Source organism: Cupressus sempervirens, chromosome 6, assembly GCF_028749045.1.
Source record: "Cupressus sempervirens isolate cs-2001-9-10 chromosome 6, ASM2874904v1, whole genome shotgun sequence".
Lineage (NCBI taxonomy): Eukaryota > Viridiplantae > Streptophyta > Pinopsida > Cupressales > Cupressaceae > Cupressus > Cupressus sempervirens.
Window position 1 is genome coordinate 348,706,687 of NC_143123.1, and position 21,390 is coordinate 348,728,076.

The 21,390-nt window shown below is 37.5% G+C and overlaps 1 protein-coding gene across 2 annotated transcripts in view; it reads left to right on the forward strand.

Annotated features, from left to right (window-relative positions):
- Positions 1-21,390, forward strand: part of LOC149552555 (uncharacterized) — a 214,515-nt gene that overhangs the window by 118,444 nt on the left and 74,681 nt on the right. For both annotated transcript variants that reach the window (XM_089788144.1, XM_089788145.1), the window contains exons 14-15: positions 1,097-1,278; positions 1,385-1,452. In XM_089788144.1, the coding sequence (XP_089644270.1) occupies positions 1,097-1,278; positions 1,385-1,452 (250 nt within the window). The remainder of the gene's footprint in view (positions 1-1,096; positions 1,279-1,384; positions 1,453-21,390) is intronic.

The following is a 21,390-nucleotide window of genomic DNA, read 5'->3' on the forward strand; positions in this document are numbered from 1 at the left end:
AATTTAGTCATGCAGATAATTAACAGTTTTTGTTTACATTTGTGTGCAAAATTCCTCTTTATGTTGGTGCTGAATTTGTTGGAATTCAATAATTTTGAAATCAGTTTGGAGCATATGCGATTTTAGCCAATGAACACTTAATAGTAAGCATTTTCAGAAAAAAAAAACAATACAAGGAGCTAGAAGCCGGTGGAGAAAGGAGTTGGCAAAAATAGTTTGAATATGCATAGCCCTTCGGCCATTAATTAAAAAGATGCATTCTTACTTTTTGGCGATGTTACTTTTTATATGATACTAGATCGATGGTTTAGTGTTCCTTTATCCACAAAAGGCTTGCATAAAAAGTGGTATATCCAGTTTCAATGAAAAACAGGAAAGAACTCGTACCTTCTAATTTATCAGTCTTAAATTATGGATTTCTTGAGAGAGGCAAATGAAGGATGTAGAAGGTACCTTTTTAAATTAAAATTTTAACAAAATTAAGAAGTAAAATTTCTAGATTGGTCAGCAATTGTGCATGGAAACAGAGGTGGATGCAGTTACAGTTTTTGTGGGTTTAATTTCTTTTAATTTTTAATCCAAATTTTAGATAATAAGTTTGGGTGCTCTATTTGTCTTTTATAAAACTCATACTTGCCTAATATTTATATCAGGTTTCCTAGGCCTTTTCACAATCATAAAAGGCAACAAAATATTTTACTGGTTTACTTGTTTTTACAAACATTTTTTTATCACGGATACTACTAAACCTTTGTTCTTGTCTTTTTTTACAATTGTCTTCTAAACTCATGTATAGATTATCATATAAAGCTGAGTAACTGCAAATGCCTTTACAATCTGTGGTACACAAGGTTATTGATCCTTATCTTTAAAAGATTAATAATTTGATATACTTTAATGTATTTTGCTTTTATATCATTTTAATTAAAGAGTTAAGACAAGTTTTAGAATTTCAGTAAGCACATGAAAACTATGTTCTTAGGATTTTATGTCCTAAATAACTAAATTTAGATGATAAAATTATTTTCTCGTCAATGTATGTAGCCAATGACATGTGAGATATTTAAATTTTTGTTTGTTATTTTTTCAATTGCAGCATGGAGGTTTTGATTACAATACATGTCACAGAACTTTTTCTGCTTCAGAACCAGGGTCGTCAATTGGAGGTGCAGTTTCTGCTTCTGTGCTGATTCCACCTCATGAAAAGAAGATCATTAAATTTGCATTAGCATGGGACTCTCCTCAAGTCAGATTTGCTAGTGGAAAATCATATCATAGGTAAATTATTTAATTACTAAGCTTCTAGTGAAGCATACAAATATAAATATGTTTGCTTACAAATATGATAAGTGGAAGTTCACTCTATTTACATCTCCATTGGCAGGCGCTATACCAAATTTTATGGTACCAATGGGAATGCAGCAGTAGATCTTGTTCATGATGCTATCTTAGGTGAATATATTTTATCTCTTTAGCCTTGCACAAAGAAAGTTTTTTTTTTCGGTTGGAGCCATTCGTATTGACATTCAAATTGAGACCTGGACTTCAAAACCTAATATGTTATAGTTATTGGAAAACAAACATATTTTCTGCACTTCTTTTAGAAAGCTAAAGATAAATATTAGGTTGACAAGCGAGACAACAATTTTGTATGAGACCCTCCTTGTTAAGTCCATATAAGGATTGATTTTCAGTTTGCCCCTAGTTAATATATCTCATCCCTGATGTATCCAAATCTGCCCCTCTATAGATTTGACACTCCTTCACCCTTAGGTCTACTGCATCTAAAATTTCTAGTGCTATGGATATTATATGAGGATGCAAATTCAAATGTGAATTCTTTGTGCAAAATTTGGGTCCAAAACAAAATGGAAAAAAGAATGACACTTGTACTGTCCCCAGTTTGAGCTGAATGGATTTGTGAGCTGTTAGCTCAGTAAAGTCGAGGCTTGTTGGCAAATTAGTAAGAGAAAGGGTTACTCCAAAGATCTTGGAGAGCACATCTTCAGTGTTGCAGGAATATTGTTTTTGGCAATGGTCCTAGTTAGCTTTATGGATCGCAGTGAAACTTTTAGAAGTGCTCTTTGGCACTTGAGGTGTTCTTCAAATTTCTTGGAGTGCATGTCTACTTTGAGCAAGTCAGTGAGTTGGAATCAGTCTTCATCCAACTACTGCAATTTCATTATTGCATGATCATTATTAGCTTCTGATGTCGCTTCTGTACTATGTGCACCTTGGGTGAGTTATGATTAGCTTTTTATTTAATTAATTCACTTAAGTTGTCTACTGTTGAGAATTATTAAAATGACAGCTTAGTGTTATAGCTTGTTGCAAAGGCGAGTGTTTTAAATGTCAGATTTGTATAAAAAGAAGTCTTCGCACATTAAATGTTTTTCTCCCAAAAAAGTCAATTTTGAGAGAAAATGAATTACAATTTGGGAATTTCAAATTCCCTGCAAAAAAACTACAAAAGGAGGTGCCGAGGCTCATTTGTGTATATTCTAATGATTGTTATGCTATTGAATTGAACTTGGGGAATATTTGAATGGAAACTCAAGATTTCTGGTTGCCAATTTGATAAATCATGAACATTTCATTCAAGAATTACCATTGTACAAATTGAAGTTTCAGTTGTTTCTACCATAGAGTTTTTGATGTATTTTGAATTGCAGATTTGGAGTGAAAGTTATATGGTTTTGTAGTGATTGAAGCGTGAAATTGATGATTTCTATTGTTGGCCATACCATCTAGCTGCTGGCTGTACCATTTCATAGCTTACTATTCCACTTGTAGGTATAAGTTTGTGTGACTGAGGTTGAACTCTGATGGCACCATCATATCTTCCTAACATTTAGAGGACCTATAAGTAATTGAGTACTAAGGCCGTACCTTCCCACTTTGCTTGTACAACTGTTTGGGAGGAGGTGTGGAGTTCCCTAACCCAAAACGCCTAGCCTTTCAATCACTTTTAATTTGGTGTCTATGGTGTTGGTTCCCAAAACCGCAAATTGGAAATCCAAGAGCCTGCCACTTCTCCGATAGGATTTTGCAATCAGTTCTGGCCAACGAACGAGAATCACCTTGATTCCTCTTTACTTCAAGCTTCACTACACCTAGGTGGGTAGACCTTCTTCTCAAACTTGATCACCTGGTTCAGAGCTTTTCTATAGCGAATTTAAGCCTTGGAGTTCTTTGGTTGGCAAAGACCTCAAACTCAATCTAAATGAAACAGAATGCTGAGTTTTTGAAATAATTGAATGTTTTGTATGAGGATTTTTAATAATGGATTTGAGGCTTGTAGGAAGGAAGATATAGATTTTCTGACTTCAACAATAAAAGACCAGTGCCTCTGCTCATTCAAGCAATTGAGTCAGCTTCAATGAAGATTTACATGTACAACTTTATAATGTTTTACGTACTGCCAACAATTAAATAACCAAGATGCGACAGATCAAATATATTTGCAATCTTAAATTAGTCCATATTGAACTTTAACTCCTCTGGTAGGGAGACAAACTGGACACATATATGGAAACAATTTGATATCAAAGTAACGAGACTCGGACCCGGCTCGAACTCGGCAAGGGTAATTCGACTCGTGACCCGACTCAGACTCAACAAGGGTAACTCGACTTGTGACCCTGCTCAAACTCGCCTATGACTCAGCAAAGTGGCAAAACCCTTGAAATTTAGAGGATATTTAGGATTTCAAGAAATTCCATGCACCCATTATTGAATAAAGCTTAAAGACAAAATAGCATCATGAAATAGAAGGTAATTTGATCACATACATCAATTACATAAGTACAAAGGTAAATTTTAGATGTATTAAGAAAATTTTGAAAACAAAAATTAAAAATCAGACGAGTCAAATGAGTTGGCCAATTCAGCTAGCCAAGTCAGCCAAGTCAGCATAGTTGACCTGCCAAGTCAGGGTGACGGGTCATTTTGACCTGGCTGAGGTAACTTGACTTGCCGACTCAGACGACTCGTCTAACTCGCGGTGAGTCTTGTTACTCTGTTTGATATTTCAGAATATCTATGACGATTGAGTTTAAGATGTTTAACTATGTCCACTTATCTGACATTTAAATTGTACACAAAATTTAAAAAATAATTACAAAGGACGAAACATCTAAGTTTAAATCTCCATGCCATTTAAATAAAAACAAAAGACCTTTTATTTTATTATTAAAATAAATAATTGAATTCATATTATAAAGCCATATTAAAGCTCCTTATTTCTCCTTACAATATAAACCTATTACATTTGTATTTCTCTTCCGAATGTCGAATATGTCTTGTTGAGAAATAAAGCTTCTCTTGTTTATATCTTAAAAATAGACAAAAGATATCCCTTATTTACCAAAGGACATGCCTTATCTTCTAAACATATTCTTAATTAAATAAACATCTCGTAACTGCGCCTCGTATTTTAATTAAATTTTATAGATGGATTAGGTTTGATATGTACGGATTGCAATTCTAAAGGTACCTTCCTTAAATAGGCAAGGTAAGGGAATAAGATTAGATAAAATCATGACATGTGCTTGAATTCTATGACATGAGACAACTAGCATGGCAAATATTGAATTACCTAAGACACGAGAAATAAATGAGATGAGGCAAGATAAGATCTCATTTAGACAACTAAGACCTTTATAAAGATTCTTAGAACCCAAGTAAGCATTTGAATATGTGCCACTAGGTGAATTAGGTAGATAAAAGACCTTATTTGTTCCAACATCCCTCGTCCATGGAACTCACAGAGGAACGAAAAAATAGAAAGGTACAAAAGATGTAAGACGGGTCGTTACATCAAACCATAACTCATTTGCAACCAATCTCCCAAAACAAAGGAAAGGATTAAAAAAACTTGTGGGAGAAAACTCGTTTTCAAAAGAGAGAAAACAAGATGAAGGACTAAGATGCCTCTAAAACATTGTCCCAATAACAATGGGAACATGAAGAACATCATAGAAGAACATATAAGCTGCAAAGTACCATAAAAATGACTAATATAGTGTTGCTACTAAAGAACCCCTCTTCAAATAGGACAAGATTAGGATCATGAGCACAACAATCTGCATGAGTGCCCCAATGACACTACTCACACAAAACAAAAGCAAATAACATCTTACAACCTAAAATACAAAGCATGAATTTGTAGTAGTGGCCTCAATGGCAGTACTCAACAATGCAAGTTGAAATTATATGTTCTAATAGTGTAAAGAACTCTGGTCAGCTAGGATTGAAGGTTTCATCTACAAAGTACGAATGCAAAAGTGCGCAACTCCAAAGTGAAACCAAGGATGCATTAGCATGAAGCCATGAACATTATAATACCCCCCCATAATATTGACTAGGGAGAGGCCTCGCATGTCTAATAATATGCAGCATATGAAGGGGCATAAGAGGGTACCTACAATTGAAAAAGATTGTATAGAAATAGGGAATACATGCATGAGACAAGCATCACTAAGATCCATATTTGTTGTTGAGGAACACACTTGACAAAGCCATTGATTGACAAATAAGAAAGGAACTACACAACCCCTGCCCCGTCCCCATGGAAAGCTAGAATACAATGCAAATACAATAATATGGCACATCATTTTTGCAAAACCCCCAAAACACATGTACAAGTTTGTGACTTTATTTCAATGTGTCTACAAATGAAAAGTGTTTACAAAAGATGCTCGTAGCATACTCAATGGACAATGCAATCTATACATATGAAGCAACCTAATTGAAGCCATCCCATGCAAATGGAAGGCTTCTAGGTGCATAACATCCAATTAAGCATAATATTAAAAATTATGCCTTGGGAAAAACTGGGGAAACGGTCATGGATAGAGTGAAAAAGATCTAAAGACATTTCAAATGATTTAATAATCGCAATAAAACGGAGAATCTAATCAAAAGTTATGAACTTGGGAGCCAAAATGACACCTTTGAATTCTCGAGGTTATAAAATACACCAAGAACAAATATTTGAGAGTCATGCCCACACCATTGGATAGTGCTTGGAATAAGTTGCAATGATGGCTCTTTTCCAAAAACATGACTCTGTGTGGTAATGTTATTTTATTTTCTTGATTAGGCTAAATCTCCTTGAGAGTTTGTGTTTACCATTCAGGGTAAGAAACTTATCACATGTAGTATAGCACGATTCAATGCAGAACAGATACTTTATTCCTATATGCACTCAATGATTACAATCCGAATACAATGACTACAATGATGATTCCAAAGTCCATTTCGGACGGTGTACATATACCTCTCCGAAGGAGTGACTCAAGCATCACGCGCCCGTTCGGATACTATTCTACCTGTTGGCTACACTACATTTTACTGACATCATCCCCCCCAAAAGAAAAGTCCTCTCTGGACGACAATACAACAAAACTCAAAGTAAACAAAATACATCAATGCAAAAATACTAAATAGAGGGATGCGTCCTTAGCGTAGTGGTCGTTTGCGCCCTCAACTCGTTCAGCTCTGCCCGTAGCTTGTAGACTTGCTCTTTCCTAATCTTCAATTTTGCTTTTGCTTCCATCTGAAGCTTTAGGGCTGATTGCATCATCTCTGCGATTTCTCCCAACTCTTTCTCTTTTCTTGCTGCCACTTGTTCCTTTTTTGCTGCTAACTGTTCCTTTTTTGTTGCCTGCCTCTATAGCTGACTTTGTCTATCGAACAGGGCTGCCCTCTCAGATTCCCAGGCTGCCCTCTTTGAAGCTAACTTGGCAGTTGACTCCGCCCAAGCTCTCTCAGCTACTACCTGATCCGCCTAACTCCTCCGAAGAGTGTAATACGCCACCTTGTATATCTTCACTACCTCATGAATCAAAGCCTCTACTTGGCTCTCCATATTGGGATCTCTCGTCGTGGCCCAATCCTACCACATCTCTGTAGTCTCCACATCCGGCCATCCCCGCTCCTCAAAGCAGACAGCAAAGGCAGCTGGGTATCCCAATCTCATAAAAGATATAACCCTCTCCAGCTCCTTAATGACTGAGTCCAATGCTCGAGTCTTTGTTGAAGCTAACACCTGGCGAGCCCGAGACGCTAGATATGCTAGAGCTGCTACATCAGCAAGAAATACCTCTCATCCCTGTCTCCTGCGTTACTGGATGTTCTTGTTGCACACCCATAGCCGTCTCTACTGCTTCTGCCATACACTCAACAACACTATGCGGTATTCCCTCAGCCTGTGTCTGCCCAACCTCCTGTAATGGGTTCTTTGTAACTGCTTCCCGCGTGGGTGTTGACAGGTATGTCACTTAAGGTGCCGGGGTTCGGTGGAACTGCGTACTTAGGTAAGCACTCAGCTTTTGGGTTCGACTCTCTCTGTCTCGCTCAGGTGATGCTAGTAGTGCCGTATCTACTGTAACCATTGCATCAAAACCCACTACATCCAATTGGACACCCGATGCCCCCAACTCCTCGCCTGCCGGTACCTCCATTACCCTTATCTCTGTGTCCATCTCCGCATCAAGTACCAAAATCTCATCTCTTGTCTCTGGTAGAGTCTCATGAGCCAACTCCATCGATACCTTCAGAGTTGCTATCTCTGTTGGTGATTGATGTGCCTCCACTGCTGCCTCTAGAACAACTCGTGTCTCTATGGTGGGTTGCGTCGCAGCTGAAATTGGTGTCATCACCACTGGCTGCCTGAACTGACCAAATCTTGGAATGCCATGTATGCCTATAGGAACCAAGTGTGTTGTAGCCGAAAGTACAGGTTGTGGAAATCTCAATGGTGTAGCTGTGATCACCTCTACCTCCTCGTCCTCTTCCTCTTCCTCTTCCCCCTCATTCCCACTCTCCTTTGAAGATGTCTCCTCTCGACCACTATCTATGTTTCCATTGTCTGGCCTCGGTCGTTTTTGTCTGATGGTTTTATTGTCGAGCGTATCCAAATGCCTCCATTGCATAATAGGTAGTTCGCTAGGCACGAGTGGTCTCGGTTTGGCCTCTAGTGCATCATTCAGAATCATCCGCATCGTTGCTTCCAAGAATAGGCCCATAGCATAATGTGGCATATAAAACATTTTGTGCTGCAATGTCATAAATTCTGAAATCTGTTCAGCCAATAATGTTGCCCAGTCATATACTTTGCTGTGCAAAATTTTGTTCATCATTGCTACATGGGGGAAAGAGATATCCAAAGCGCGACTCGAACATGTGAGGCGACTTTTCACTATGTCCATCAAACAACGCTAGTGATCCTCCTGAATATTAGATTTCTTTAACCCTCTATCTTTGGACATGCCTGAAGGAGCCTCCTGTTCTGCCTGTGACAAGTCTCCGCACACAAGCTGTATCAACTTCAACTTCACAACTCATCTTTTTTGGCTTGCTTTCTATTTTTCTTCCGCCTTGAGTGTGACCAGGTATGCCAAATACTTGTGTAAAATCAGCCGGTTTGAATGATACTACTAAAGCAACCAATATATTCAAACGTACTGGTTCGAGAGAACCTGTCATACGTTTCAATCATTATACACAAAAACCCTTCGTAGTCTCTGATGCAAAATACTGGCATTTGCACTACCCATTCTACTTGTGCATTTCGGATACCAGCCTTCATTTGGTAGTTGTCTGGAGTCTCTTGCCACCACTTCTGGCATTCCGCACCATTTAACCTGTCGAATGTAACACTTTGTACTGTAGGAATGTCTCCTAGCTGCTTCGATTGCTTTACTTTCTTCTTACTAGTCCCTGCACTGGTCCCTCCTGCTACACGGATTCCAGATGTCGATGTCTTCACATTCCTATTCATGGCTGCGTCTTCATCTAGTTTTTTTCTCCACACCCTCTTTCTAGCTGACTGCATAATTGTCACTTCTTTGTCCTTTTGTGAATATATCTCAAACCATTTAGGGCAGTTACTTTCGTATAGACTTGGTATAAAAATTTTCTCCCAGTTAGTGTCGGTACGGATCTTTCAACCTGAATTTGTCTTGTTCTACTGTTGTACGGATCTTACTCCATTTCTCATGTCTAGCCGCTGTACAGTCATTACTGCTTATTTTGTCCACTACACACTACGCTGTTTACCTGTACACCATACAGTAGCCAATTTAAACTCCCTCTATTGGTTTCCTACGGCCAAGTCTCTCTACAAATGTTTCTCTTTACTCGCCTTTTGTTGTACTGTATCGATTTTGCATCTTAGTTAAGTTCTGATTTTGAAATATTCTTTTCAACCCACACGCCGTACGACCAACCTTTTTCCCTGTCGTATGCTGTACGGCCTTCCTATCTCCAATTTATGTATGGTGCCCAACTTTGATGTTTTAACTTTCTTGAGGCCATACAGTCTTTTTTAAGCTTCAATTTCTTTGTCTTTATATATGCTTTTATTATGCCTTCATCAGTAGGGTCTTTATATGGGTCCTAACACTTATGTAATGTTTTTCTTGTACGCTACTCTCTACTAGCCGTACGATATCATTGTACAGTCCATATTATCCTGTTGTTCTTGGCCGTATGGTCTTTCTTCATAATGTATGGTTGCCTAGCCATACAATCCTCAATTCGTCTTTCCTCCTATGTTCTTCCTCTGGCCATACGGAGGCTTTAATATCTCATGAATTGCTTCTTAAGTCCGTATAGGGACTTTCTCAGTGATTTGCTTCTTAAGTCCGTACGGAGACTTTATCTCAGTGATTTGCTTCTTAAGTCCGTACGGAGTTTAGATTCTTATTCCAACAATGGTCATACGGTCTTCTAATTTTCATTCTGCCAAAGGCCGTACGGTCTTTTAACTTCTTCCAATAATGAATATTGTTTGCCTATTACATTCTTTTAAGGCCATACAGTAGGCCGTATAGTAGGCTATGTTTCCAATCACTTTTAAAAATTCTCGTCATATTAACAAATTTGCTTCCTGCTCCTTCATGTTTTATTACTTTATTTTATACTTTAAAACTATAGTTTATTACTTGGAACTTTAAAACTGTGTTCAACTTCCATATTTTATTACTTATTATACATATATACATTATTTATAGACATTTTTTTTCTTTTCTTAGTTGTTTGTCAATGGGGGACCATTTCTTTCATGGTATATTTTTAACTTCGATCCATTTACTGCATCTGGTATTTCTTTTTTGTCCAGTGTCCATAACTTAATTGCCCTGTCGTAGCCAACTTCCCATATCTTGTACAGTCCGACCCATTTAACTTTGAACTTTCCAAGCCTAATTTCATTCCGTCTGTTATACTTAAGTACTAATTGGCCCGGTTGAAACTTGTTTAATTTTAAGTGCTTATCGTGCCATGCCTTCCGCCTGTTTTGTGTAACTTCAATGGTCCACTGTGCTTGCAGTCGTCGCTCATCAAGTGTGTTCAAATTGTACAATCTCTCCCTTAAGCTTTCCATGTCGCCCAACTTGTTCTCGATTGCTATCCTTAAACTCAGTACCATGAATTTTGTCGGTACCACTGCCTCCTGTCCGTACATCAGCTGAAACGGGGTATATCCTGTAGTTACTTTATATGAAGTATGGTATGCCCATAGGGCTGATGGTAACTTTTCTTTCCAATCTTCTCCCTCAACTGCACAGGATTTATAAATTACTCCGACTAGGATCTTGTTTGTTGCTTCAGCTTGTCCATTGGCTCTCAGATAGTATGGTCTTGACAATGAATGATAGATCTTAAATTCAGTAGTAAGCAGTCGGATAACATGGTTAACAAAGTGTCCTCCTCGATCACTTGTCAACTGCAGTGGAATCCTGTACCGGGTAATAATATGCTCATAAATAAACCTTGCTGTGCTTACTGCCGAGTTATCTGGTAATGCGCGTGCCTCTACCCATTTAGTCAGGTACTTCGTCGCTACCACAAGGTATCGGCACCTTCTGGTTTTGCTCACCTTCAGAGGTCCGATGAAATCTAATCCCCATCTTTCAAAGAGTTCCTGTACGTGCGATGGATTCAGAGGCATGAAGTCTCTCTTCAATGGTTTCCCAACTCGTTGACATGTGTTGCATTCAATGACCCACTCCCTGGCATCATTGTATACGGTTGGCCACCATAGTCCTGCCAGAAGTATCTTCCATGCAGTTGTATCTGGCCCCATGTGTCCTCCTGCCAGTCCTTCCTGTGCTTCCTTTAGTACCTTCGGAATTTCCTCCTCTAGGACACACTGCCTAGAATCTGATCAGGTCCCATTTTGTATAATAGCCCATTGATTAACTGAAACGTCTGGCTCCTCAGCACCAGCTTCTCTCATTTGGTGGCATGTCACTCGGAAACTGTCCCATTGATAAATATTCTCCAATACGTGTGTACCAAGCTGGTAGTACTGTAACATGAAATAGCTGCACATCTGGAAAATCATCATTAATTCCCTCAGGTTGCTCTCGTGATTTTATTCTCGATAGGTGATCTGCACTTACATGACTTTTTCCTGGCTATACCACGATGTTAAATATGAACTGTAATAATAGCAACCATCGACTTATTTACCAAGTATAGCAGTGCCTGATGATTTACGTAGAATATGAATGGCGTGGCCAACAAGTAGTATCTGAATTTCTGCACTGTGTATACCGTCCCTAACGCCTCTCGCTCTGTCATACTATAGTTTTTCTCTGCTTTCAATAACAATCTACTTGCAAAGTATATTGGATGGTCCAACCTGTGGTCACCAATCTGCACCAGTGTTGCTCTGATGGCATAATTTGATGCATCTACATGAACATGAAATTCTTTGTCCCAATTCAGATAGGCCAAAATCAGAGCCATGGCCAACCTTGTTTTCAGTCCGTCAAAAGCTTCATTCTGTTCAACCTCCCATCTGTAAGGTTCATGCTTGTAGGTGAGTTTGTTCAACGGATAAGGAATTTTTGCAAAGTTTTTAATAAATCTCCAGTAATAACCGATGTGCCCTAAAAATGACTTTACTTCTGATACATTCGCCGAAGGTGGCATCTCCAAGATTACGCGGACCTTGTTTGGATCCATCTTCAATCCTTCTTTACAAACTATGTGTCCGAGCAGCTTTCCCTGTGGCACCATAAACCTACACTTCTTTGAGTTCAATGCCAATCTTTCTTGTCTGCACCTCTCCATGCATCCTCCGAGCCCCATTATGTGTTTCTCCTTTGTGCTAAAAATTGACCAATCATCTAGGAATGCCTTAAAACTTCCAACAGACATTTTATCAAATAAGTGTAAGATAATTCTTTGAAATGTCGCCGGGGCATTGCACAATCCGAATGGCATCCTGTTGTATGCATATACCCCATCTTCCACAATGAATGTCATTTTTAATTTGTCCTCCTCAGTGATGGATATCTGATTGTACCCTAAGAATCTGTCCATGAATGAATAAATTTCATGCCTTGCTACTTCCTCCAAAATGCTATTTGTAAATGGTATTGGAAATGGGTCTTTAATTGTTACGAGGTTTAGACATCGGAAGTCCACACATATTCTTATCTGTGTTGTGTCCTTTTTTAGGGATATCACGATTGGTGATACCCACTCGTCTGCACTTTAAAAATGATTCTTTCCTCCAGCATCCTGTCAATTTCTTCCGTGACCCGTGTTGCATGGTTCTTATTCATTCGGTATGGCTGCTTCCATACGGGTACTGCACCTTCGATCAATGCTATCCGGTGGACACATAGCTTTGGTGGCACCTCCTTTTAAGTCTTTATATGTCCAAGCAAAAACATCCTTGTACTCCATGAATATTTTGAATGCTGCCGCCTTCAACATTGGGTTCCAATCATCTCCTACCAGAATGTTTTTCGGATTTTCCTCATCACCCAAGTTCATTGTTTTCACCGTAGGCTCTTCATACTTCATCAGTTTATCTTCACTGAACGTATGGGCCGGTGTTTCATCCACCTGCGCTTCTCCCTCCTTTAGTTCACTTCACTGTACTCCTTCGAGAACTCATTGCCTGGATTTTCTTCCTCAACACCCAACATGTTGCAGCTCAGAAAGACCTCGTAATCTTCCATTTGCCAGTGTACTAGTCCGTTCACTGAATCTAGGTCGTCATCAGTTGACCCTCCTTCCAATCTCAACATCCCTTCTTCATCTGGTTCCATCCCCTTTTTTCCTTTGTCATCATTCTCACCTTCGCCTTTTGAGTCCGACGACGCTGCTTCTTCCCCTACCATTTGGTATGCAAATCGATTATGAATCTCTTGCCTCGTTTCTCCATGGACAAGGTGTTCTGTTTCCAATCATGTTTTACCTTTGCTTGCACCAACCACCCCCGTCCAAGGATGGCGTAGTACCCTCTTCTCTTCAGTGGTATGACCACAAAATTTAGTAAAAATGGTTGTGTCCCAATTGTTACCGACTGTGCCATCAAGGTTCCTAATGGTTTTATTCCATGTTGATCTATCGTGAGTAACTGGAAAGTAGGAGGCCACAGTGTAGGTTGTCCTATCTTTTTCCAAATATCCTCTGATAGCACGTTCACACCCGATCCTCCGTCTACAATTGTGTCCATCAACACAATACCCAGAATGCCCATCTCCACTACCACCGGGTGCCTTCCTGTTGTAAGTGCCAGTAGCATCGGGTCTGTTGCCATTGTTCCCTTACTATCCCTTACTTCCTCCATCACTCTTGGAGATGGTGTCATATTCATAATAGCTATATGCAATTATGGCATCGTAAGAAGAAAGTCATTTAGTTTAATAGGCACTTCTGTTTGCATTATCTGCCTCATCATGTTTTGTTCCGCCAAGTTCCTTTTCAAAGTTTCGGCAGTGTCTTTGACTTGTGATTTCTCGGCTTTCATCTGCTTTTCTATCTCTGTTCGTGCATTTTGTAACCTCTCCTTCTCTTCTTCTGCATCCGAATATTTTGCTTTCCTCGCCTGCTCCCGTATAATTGCCAATACTTTCTCATCACATGTTTCAATGGTCAATAGATTTACCCCTTGTTTTGGACATTTTGCATCTTCGTGGTCCCTTGGACCACATCATTTGGATAGTAGTTGTGGTGTCTCCTTCGTAGGACAGTCCCTAGCGAAGCGGCCCCAAAGATTTCATGCCCGACACTGTATCATCGGCCGTCCACTCGCATCGTACTGTATTTGACTCCGGCCTCCATTGTTATTATTGTTGTTTCCACCTCTTCTGCGTCTATTATTGTTGTGATATCCACCCGAAGTTGCATCATTGCTTGTGTTATTGCTGTTGGATGCTTCCTGCGTTAGTAACACCCGTTGGTGACCTTTTGATTTCATGCTAAATGGGCACTCTTTCAGAGAATGTCCCGCCACCTGGCAGATGTCACGAAACTATTTCTTCGGGCATGAGCCCTTCATATGGCCATCCTCTTTACAATCTGTGCACCACAGTCTCCCTTCACTATGTTCGGATTCTTTTTCAAATTCTTAAATTCTTTCATCATTCGGAGCATATCTTTCTGTAGTGCTCGCACCTTTTTGTTTGATTCCTCGTCACTAGCACTACTTTTAGATGATGAATCATCTGAATCATGCTTTTTCTTCTTACTTGTCTTTTGTTCACTTTCTAAATCCATTGCACGAGTATACACATCGGTGTACGATGCCGGTGGTACAATCTTCATCTTCTTTTTCAAAGCCGTCCGTAGCCCTTCCACAAACCATCATTTTTTCAACCCGTCTGCTGGTTGACTTTCCATCTTCCCCACCAGCTCTTTCAGTCGTCTGGCATAGGCTTGGACTGTTTCATTCTTTCCTTGTTTAGTACTATATATCTCTGCTATTAATTCATTATCGTCCCGAAGCAATCTAATCTTTTCTATAAATTCTTTTTTAACATTCACCCATGTAGTCAATTTCTGAGGGTTGGCATTGGAAAACTAGTCAATTGCCACACCCCGCAAAGTTGTTGGAAACTGTCTGATCCAATCGTCCTCATCTATCATGCCATTTTCCGTCCATATGGTTTCACATGTTTTGCAATGTCAGATTAGATCTGAAGTACCATCACCATTAAACTTGGGTAATTTTTCTTTGGGACTTGCCATCGTTACTTTCTTTTGATTCTTAGGTACTTGTTGAGCACCCGCACTGTTCTGAGCACTCGAGTTGTTCTGAGCACCCGCGTTGTTTTGAGTACCTACGCTGCTCCAAGCACCCGTGCTGCTCTGGATAACAGCCTTGTTTCCAACAATTGCGATTCCTGGTGAAAGGTCTTCTTCAAGTGAAGTTGTTTGATTCTCTGCCTCTATTTGTTCATCCGGTGTATCGGGAACGAAGAGTTCACTCCACGCTCGTGCTCCCTCGACACTTCGAGCCATGTGAGTTGCTTCCCTTCCGTTCGGACACTCTCCCCTCGGCGTATACAAGTTAAGGAACTCTTCCTTGGTTTCTTCCACCAAATTTAATCGTTGTCGAGTCTCCTCGAGCAATTCATCGGCACTCCTCAGTCTACTAGGTGAGTGCACTCCCTCCGTCTGTGCCTCTTCACCCCTTCGGTGCCCCTCAGCAATTTGCTGAAGCTTCTGCCTGCTATGCTAAAATTAAAACTTCTTGTGTTGTACATATCTCATCTTTGTCTTTTTACCTTATTCCTATCTTTGTTAAGCAAATTCATTATTAATCTTCATCACATTCCTTCATTCTAGGTTCGTCTAGCAACAGCACCAAATGTTTACCGTACAGGGTAAGAAACTTAACACATGTAGTATAGCATGATTCAACGCAGAATAGATACTTTATTCTTATATACACTCAATGATTACAATCCGAATACAATGACTACAATGATGATTTCAAAGTCCATCTTGAATGGTGTACATATACCTTTTCGAAGGGGTGACTCAAGCATCACGCGCCCGCTTGGATACTATTCTACCCATTGGCTACACTATACATTTTACCAACAATAGTTTGTATGTAATGATTGCTAAGATCGCTAGGTCCATATGCACTTAGCACTTGCCTAAGATACTAATGCCTAGCCTTACATTCCCTATGTAAAGCACATGCCGACCAATAAATGCTTGTCGATATGTGTATGGGCTCTAACCATTCCTGCAAAAAGGATGGACTTATTGTAGTTTTGTTTAGTGCGCATGTCTAAAATTGACTAGGTCAAAAGTTATTTTTATTTGATAATGTTTAGGCTGCGAAAAAAATTGTAGACTACACAATAGTTTTTTGTTGAAGACTATACATTAAAAAATTTGCACCCAAAAACTTAAGAAGCTGCTAAAATGTAAATATTTTTTTTGTTTTATGAGCAATTGAAATTTCAATATATTTTTTTTGCAAAAAGAAAAAGAAAATTACCCTATGTTTGGGAGTCATATGACTTGCCTTGGCATATTTTTATCTCAAACATTTTTACCGAGAATGGATGAATATATTGCCAAAATTCATCTCTTAGGGCTCATGAAGCTCATGAACATAATTACAGTGTTTGTTTGGGCCAAAACTATTTTGAAAAAAAATAGTCTTAGAATTTGAACTTCAAACCCGTATTTGCCAATATTGCAAATGGGGGCCACCTTGATTGAAACAAAAGTCAAATTTGGCATTTCCAAGCCTCTTGGATACAATGACATAGCCAAAAATGCCACAACTATAGCCAAAAGGGTTGCAATCCTAGATCTCCTCAAAATCAAACAAAGAATATAATATCTATAGATCTATGTAAACCACTACAAATCTATGTAAAGAAGAGTTACAAGACTCTGACTCAACAATAGTGACTTGATTGGAGACTTGGGACTTCGTAGAAAAAACTAGGCATAGACTTGACAAAGTGAGCAACTGAAGAAGTTTAGAGATTTTTAAGGATTTAAAACTTGTTTCTAGCACCCTTTATTAATTAAACCTTATGGAGGCAATAGCATAATTAATTAGAAGCTAATTTGATCACATATAGAAGTATGCATCAATCACATAAGTATAAATGCAAATTGTAGCTGGAGGAAATAATACACTTAGATATATAAATATTGTCAAATGCATATAAAACTTGTGAAATGTGAAATCCATGTGGTCAAATGTACCAAAGAAATATCAAAAAAGTAACTTCAAGTCAATGGGTTAGAGGAGCTTGCATCCTCACTAAGGTGGTGTCTAAGGCATGTCCTAGATGATGTAGTAGCTATAATAATTGTCTATGACTATATGTCATGCTTACCAACATCATTTGTGCCTTTGTCTTTGATGTATAGCATTAGTTGAAGTAATATTATATACATGCAATTATGATTTAATGAATTCTATACATTCTTCAGTGAAAAAATAAAAAATAAAATTATATATATATATATATATATATATATATATACGTATATTTTCAGATATTCACAAAATGGACTTCATTCATATTGGGCTTATGCATTGGAGATTATCGAGGCTTTGTATCTGCCACCGATTACTAATTAAATTTCTGCCAACTGCCACGGATTAGATTAGGTAGTGATTGGTTGTGTTTATGTTTAGTTAGTTATGCCTACATAGAGCCATGACCCTATGTGACCTTTGGTCACAGAGTCATGTCTCTACGGAGACATGACTTCTCATGTTTATTTTAATGTGTCAAGAGATTGTTGGGAACTATATCAATCTAAGGCATACAAGTCCCAACAATTTACTTCTCCTCTCTGCAGATTATAACAGTTAAATTGTTGATACTCCATTGGTGAAAAATTCTGAAGATTACTGGATAGCAGTCGGACTTTGGAGATTGCATTATTTGAAATACAAAGACACATGTCTGGATCATTCCTTCTATAGTACAAAGATATCAAGTAAGGATAATTACAGTTGTTACATTCTGATATAATAGTTTACTGTGTTAGTGATCCTTAAATTTAACATGGTATCAAAGCCATTTTGATAAGAAACTCTATTATTTAGAATTAAATCTAAAATCTCATATTTATAAAATCTAAATTATATCCTTAAATCAAAATGATGAATCAAGTAAGGTTAGATGATAGACTTGAGGGAGCATCAAATTTTTCATCATGGAAAATTCGAGTCATGATAATATTAAGAGAAATGGAATTAGAGGAATACAAAATAACAAACAAATCCATGCCTGAAAATGATCCAGATAAAATGACTGGGAAAAGACACAATAACAAGGCAATGAAAATTATAATAGACTCTGTGAAAGATCATATGCTTCCCTCTATGTTCAGTCTTAAGACTACATTTGAGATGTTCTCTACTATCAAAGGCACATTTGAAATAAACAATACTAGTAGACTGCTAACCCTAAAGCAAGATCTACTATACATAAAGATGAATAATGGGGAATCTATTACATCCTATTTTCTAAGAATTTTTAAATTAAAAGATCAACTTGCAACAATGGAAAATTGAGTTGATGACAAAGAACTTAGCATGATAGCATTAAGAGGACTTACTTTATCTTGCGAAACATTCATTCGAGGTCTAGGCTCCCGACCCGAGCTTCCTAAATTTGAATTACTAAAAAATGAATGCACACAAGAAGAATCAAGATTAGTCTTAAGAGGACTAAGTATAAATTGAGAGGGAGACATTCAAGTTCTTCATGCAAATTCAAACAAGAAAAGAAAATTCAAACATAATAAAAGGGAATTTGACAAATCATATAAGAAATGTGATTGGTCCAAAGTAAGATGTTTCAAATGTGATAAAATTGGTCACTCTCATAACTTTTTCCCTAAACAAAAGAGAATTCAAGCAATCCTAGCAGAAATTAGAGGAGAGGAAGCAGAGAAAGAGGAAAAAGAAAACTATGCATTTTATTTAACTCTTTCAACTGCATTAAACTCAAACAAGAACACTTAGATTACAGATAGTGGAGCATCTCGGCGTATAACAAGTTTCAGAGACAAATTTGAAAACTTCTCAGAATAGTCTGTTGTCCTGCATTTTGTCACCACAAAATGTAGGTAACAGTACAAAACTTTTTCAAATTAGTTTCGCATTTCTCTGAGTTTATTTCATTATTTAATTGGTTAGTATTGATCAACCAATCGGTACCAATTGATACAATGAATCTTTTTATTAAAGGCCTTCGTCAAGTCTTTTTTGTTTTTCTTTTTGTCGAGCCTTTGCTTGATTTTTGAAGCCTTCAAAGTCCATTTTTTTGCTTTTGAGTTTGTGTTTGTTTGTTTTTAATCCTTTGGTTTTGCTCATGTCATGCCTTTTGTTTTTTCCTTCGATTCGGTCTAACCTAGAGGTTAATCGGAGTTGTTAGTCAAGAGATATGGTCATTTTAGTGCCTCAAAAGTGGACATTTTAGGTGCAACAGCACGAATTTAAAAAAAATGATGTTATATTTTCATTTTGACATTCACTTTTTGAAAATATAACATTTTATTCACTTTTTGTTATGTTTTAAAATTACTTTTCATTTAAATTTATAACTTAAAGTGACTATAGTGCACTTTATGTTATAATTTTAAGTTGAGTTACTTTTTAATTTTTCACTTACAATGACTATAGAACTATATAGTTACTTTTTAAATTTTTGATTTTTAAATCATATACTTATATAAATGTCACTTTAACTTAATGTTTATGACTTATATTGATTAATATAATGCATAAATGTTATTTTTGACCCATATTGTTGACATTTTTATAAAAATAAGTGAAATGCATAATTTAAAAGCCTAAAAATGGACTTTTTATGTGCATATGCATGTAAAAAATCATGAAAAGTGGAAACTTTTCATGTTAATGCATATGAAAACTCATTTTGAGGACCTTTTTTCAAGTCATTACATCAAAAGCTTGTAAAAGTGGACTTTTTTGATGCAATGACATGAAAAGCTGAGTTTTCATGCTTGTGCATGAAAAAGGTGATATGTTTATAAAATATGTGACTCCAAAAAGTGAGATTTTGGAGACTTGCACATTTTAAAATATGTAATGGGCTTCAAAAAGTGAGATTATATCTCAAGACATATTTTAAAACATGCATTAGACTCAAAAAAGTCCTATTTTGCCTTCCTACATGTTTTAAAATATGTAATGAACATAAAAATGTCCTATTATGTAAAGAAAACATGTTCTTGCTCCAAAAACCTCCTATTTTGATCATAACTTTTGATTTTCTTCATGGATTTGAATGAAATCAGTTGCATTCATCATGTTTTGGAGAGGTGATCATTTTGCCCTCATCAAAAATCAAGTTATTGCACCCAAAAACGTGTTTGAAACTCTTAATCTAGGGCACATTTTTTGCATAAAACTCCATAAATCTGCCAAGTTTGATCATGTTTTTGCATGAGATCAAGTCGTTTTTACCTCATTAGGTGATTACATTGGTTGAGGATCATTATTTTGGTGTTAAATCATCAAAATGTTTTACTTTTAAGAGCACCTTTTTTGCTTGTTTTGGCAAAAATGGCTCAAGAACATGCAATCTTTAAAATGTTGCAAGGAGGAGCTAATCTAGGGCACGTTTTGGCATTTTGCTAAATAATCTCCTTGTTTGCTGCCCTTCATCATTCGGATTTTGGAGATTTGAAAAGTTCTCATCATTTTTTGAAGAAAAATTCAAACAAAGAGCATCTTTTCCTTCATTTTTGGCACATAGTCATCATGTAAGTGGACCTCTTCTTTCTTACATTTTAATTCATGCTTATCCTTGCTGATTTTATGCATGAAATTGTTGAATGGATGCCATTTGTGAAAATCTTTGCCTTAGAATATGCATTTTTCCTTTAAATATGAATTTCTCTTTCATTTTGATGTTTTTGGTTCTTCCCCAAGTTCCAAATTCGAATTTCATTTTTGGAGTGCATTGCATCTTGGCATGTTTTGAGTTGTTTTCAAAGGTATGTTTTTCTTTTGTGTGCTTGTTGCCGGTTCTTTCCCATTCTGGAGAAGTTGCAAGTTTTTTCCCAAAAACTTGTTTTTCCTTCACTACATGCAAAAGCATTATCATTTCATTTTTTTTCACATTCCGTTTCCATGTCATTACATCTCACATTTCATCCGACAAATGCGATTACATGTCTTTCACCTCATTCGCCATCCGCACATGCATGTAATCCCATTTTTCGTTTCCATTTTCATCCATCTCATCTTTCATTTCCATTGGCATGACACGATTACATAAAATGTCTTACGTGTAATTGCATCTAAAAGGCCCAATTTTGACTAAAAGTCACTTTTTAAAAAGTCAAAAAGATGTCATTTTCTCCTTTCCATATGCATTCACACCTCCATGAGCAAATACATGTTTTCGTATCTTCCCATGCTTTTCATCTTAGCCTTCATCTGCATATGCATGTAAAGCGTATCCTTCACTCACACTTGCATCTTATTTCACCCTTCACCTTCCGTTACATGTTGCATTTACATGTAATCCATTTTCCGTGCAGTGCCATCTTGAAAGCCCAAGTCACTTTTTGAAAATCAGCAATTTCCATTTACACACATTCCCATGCACC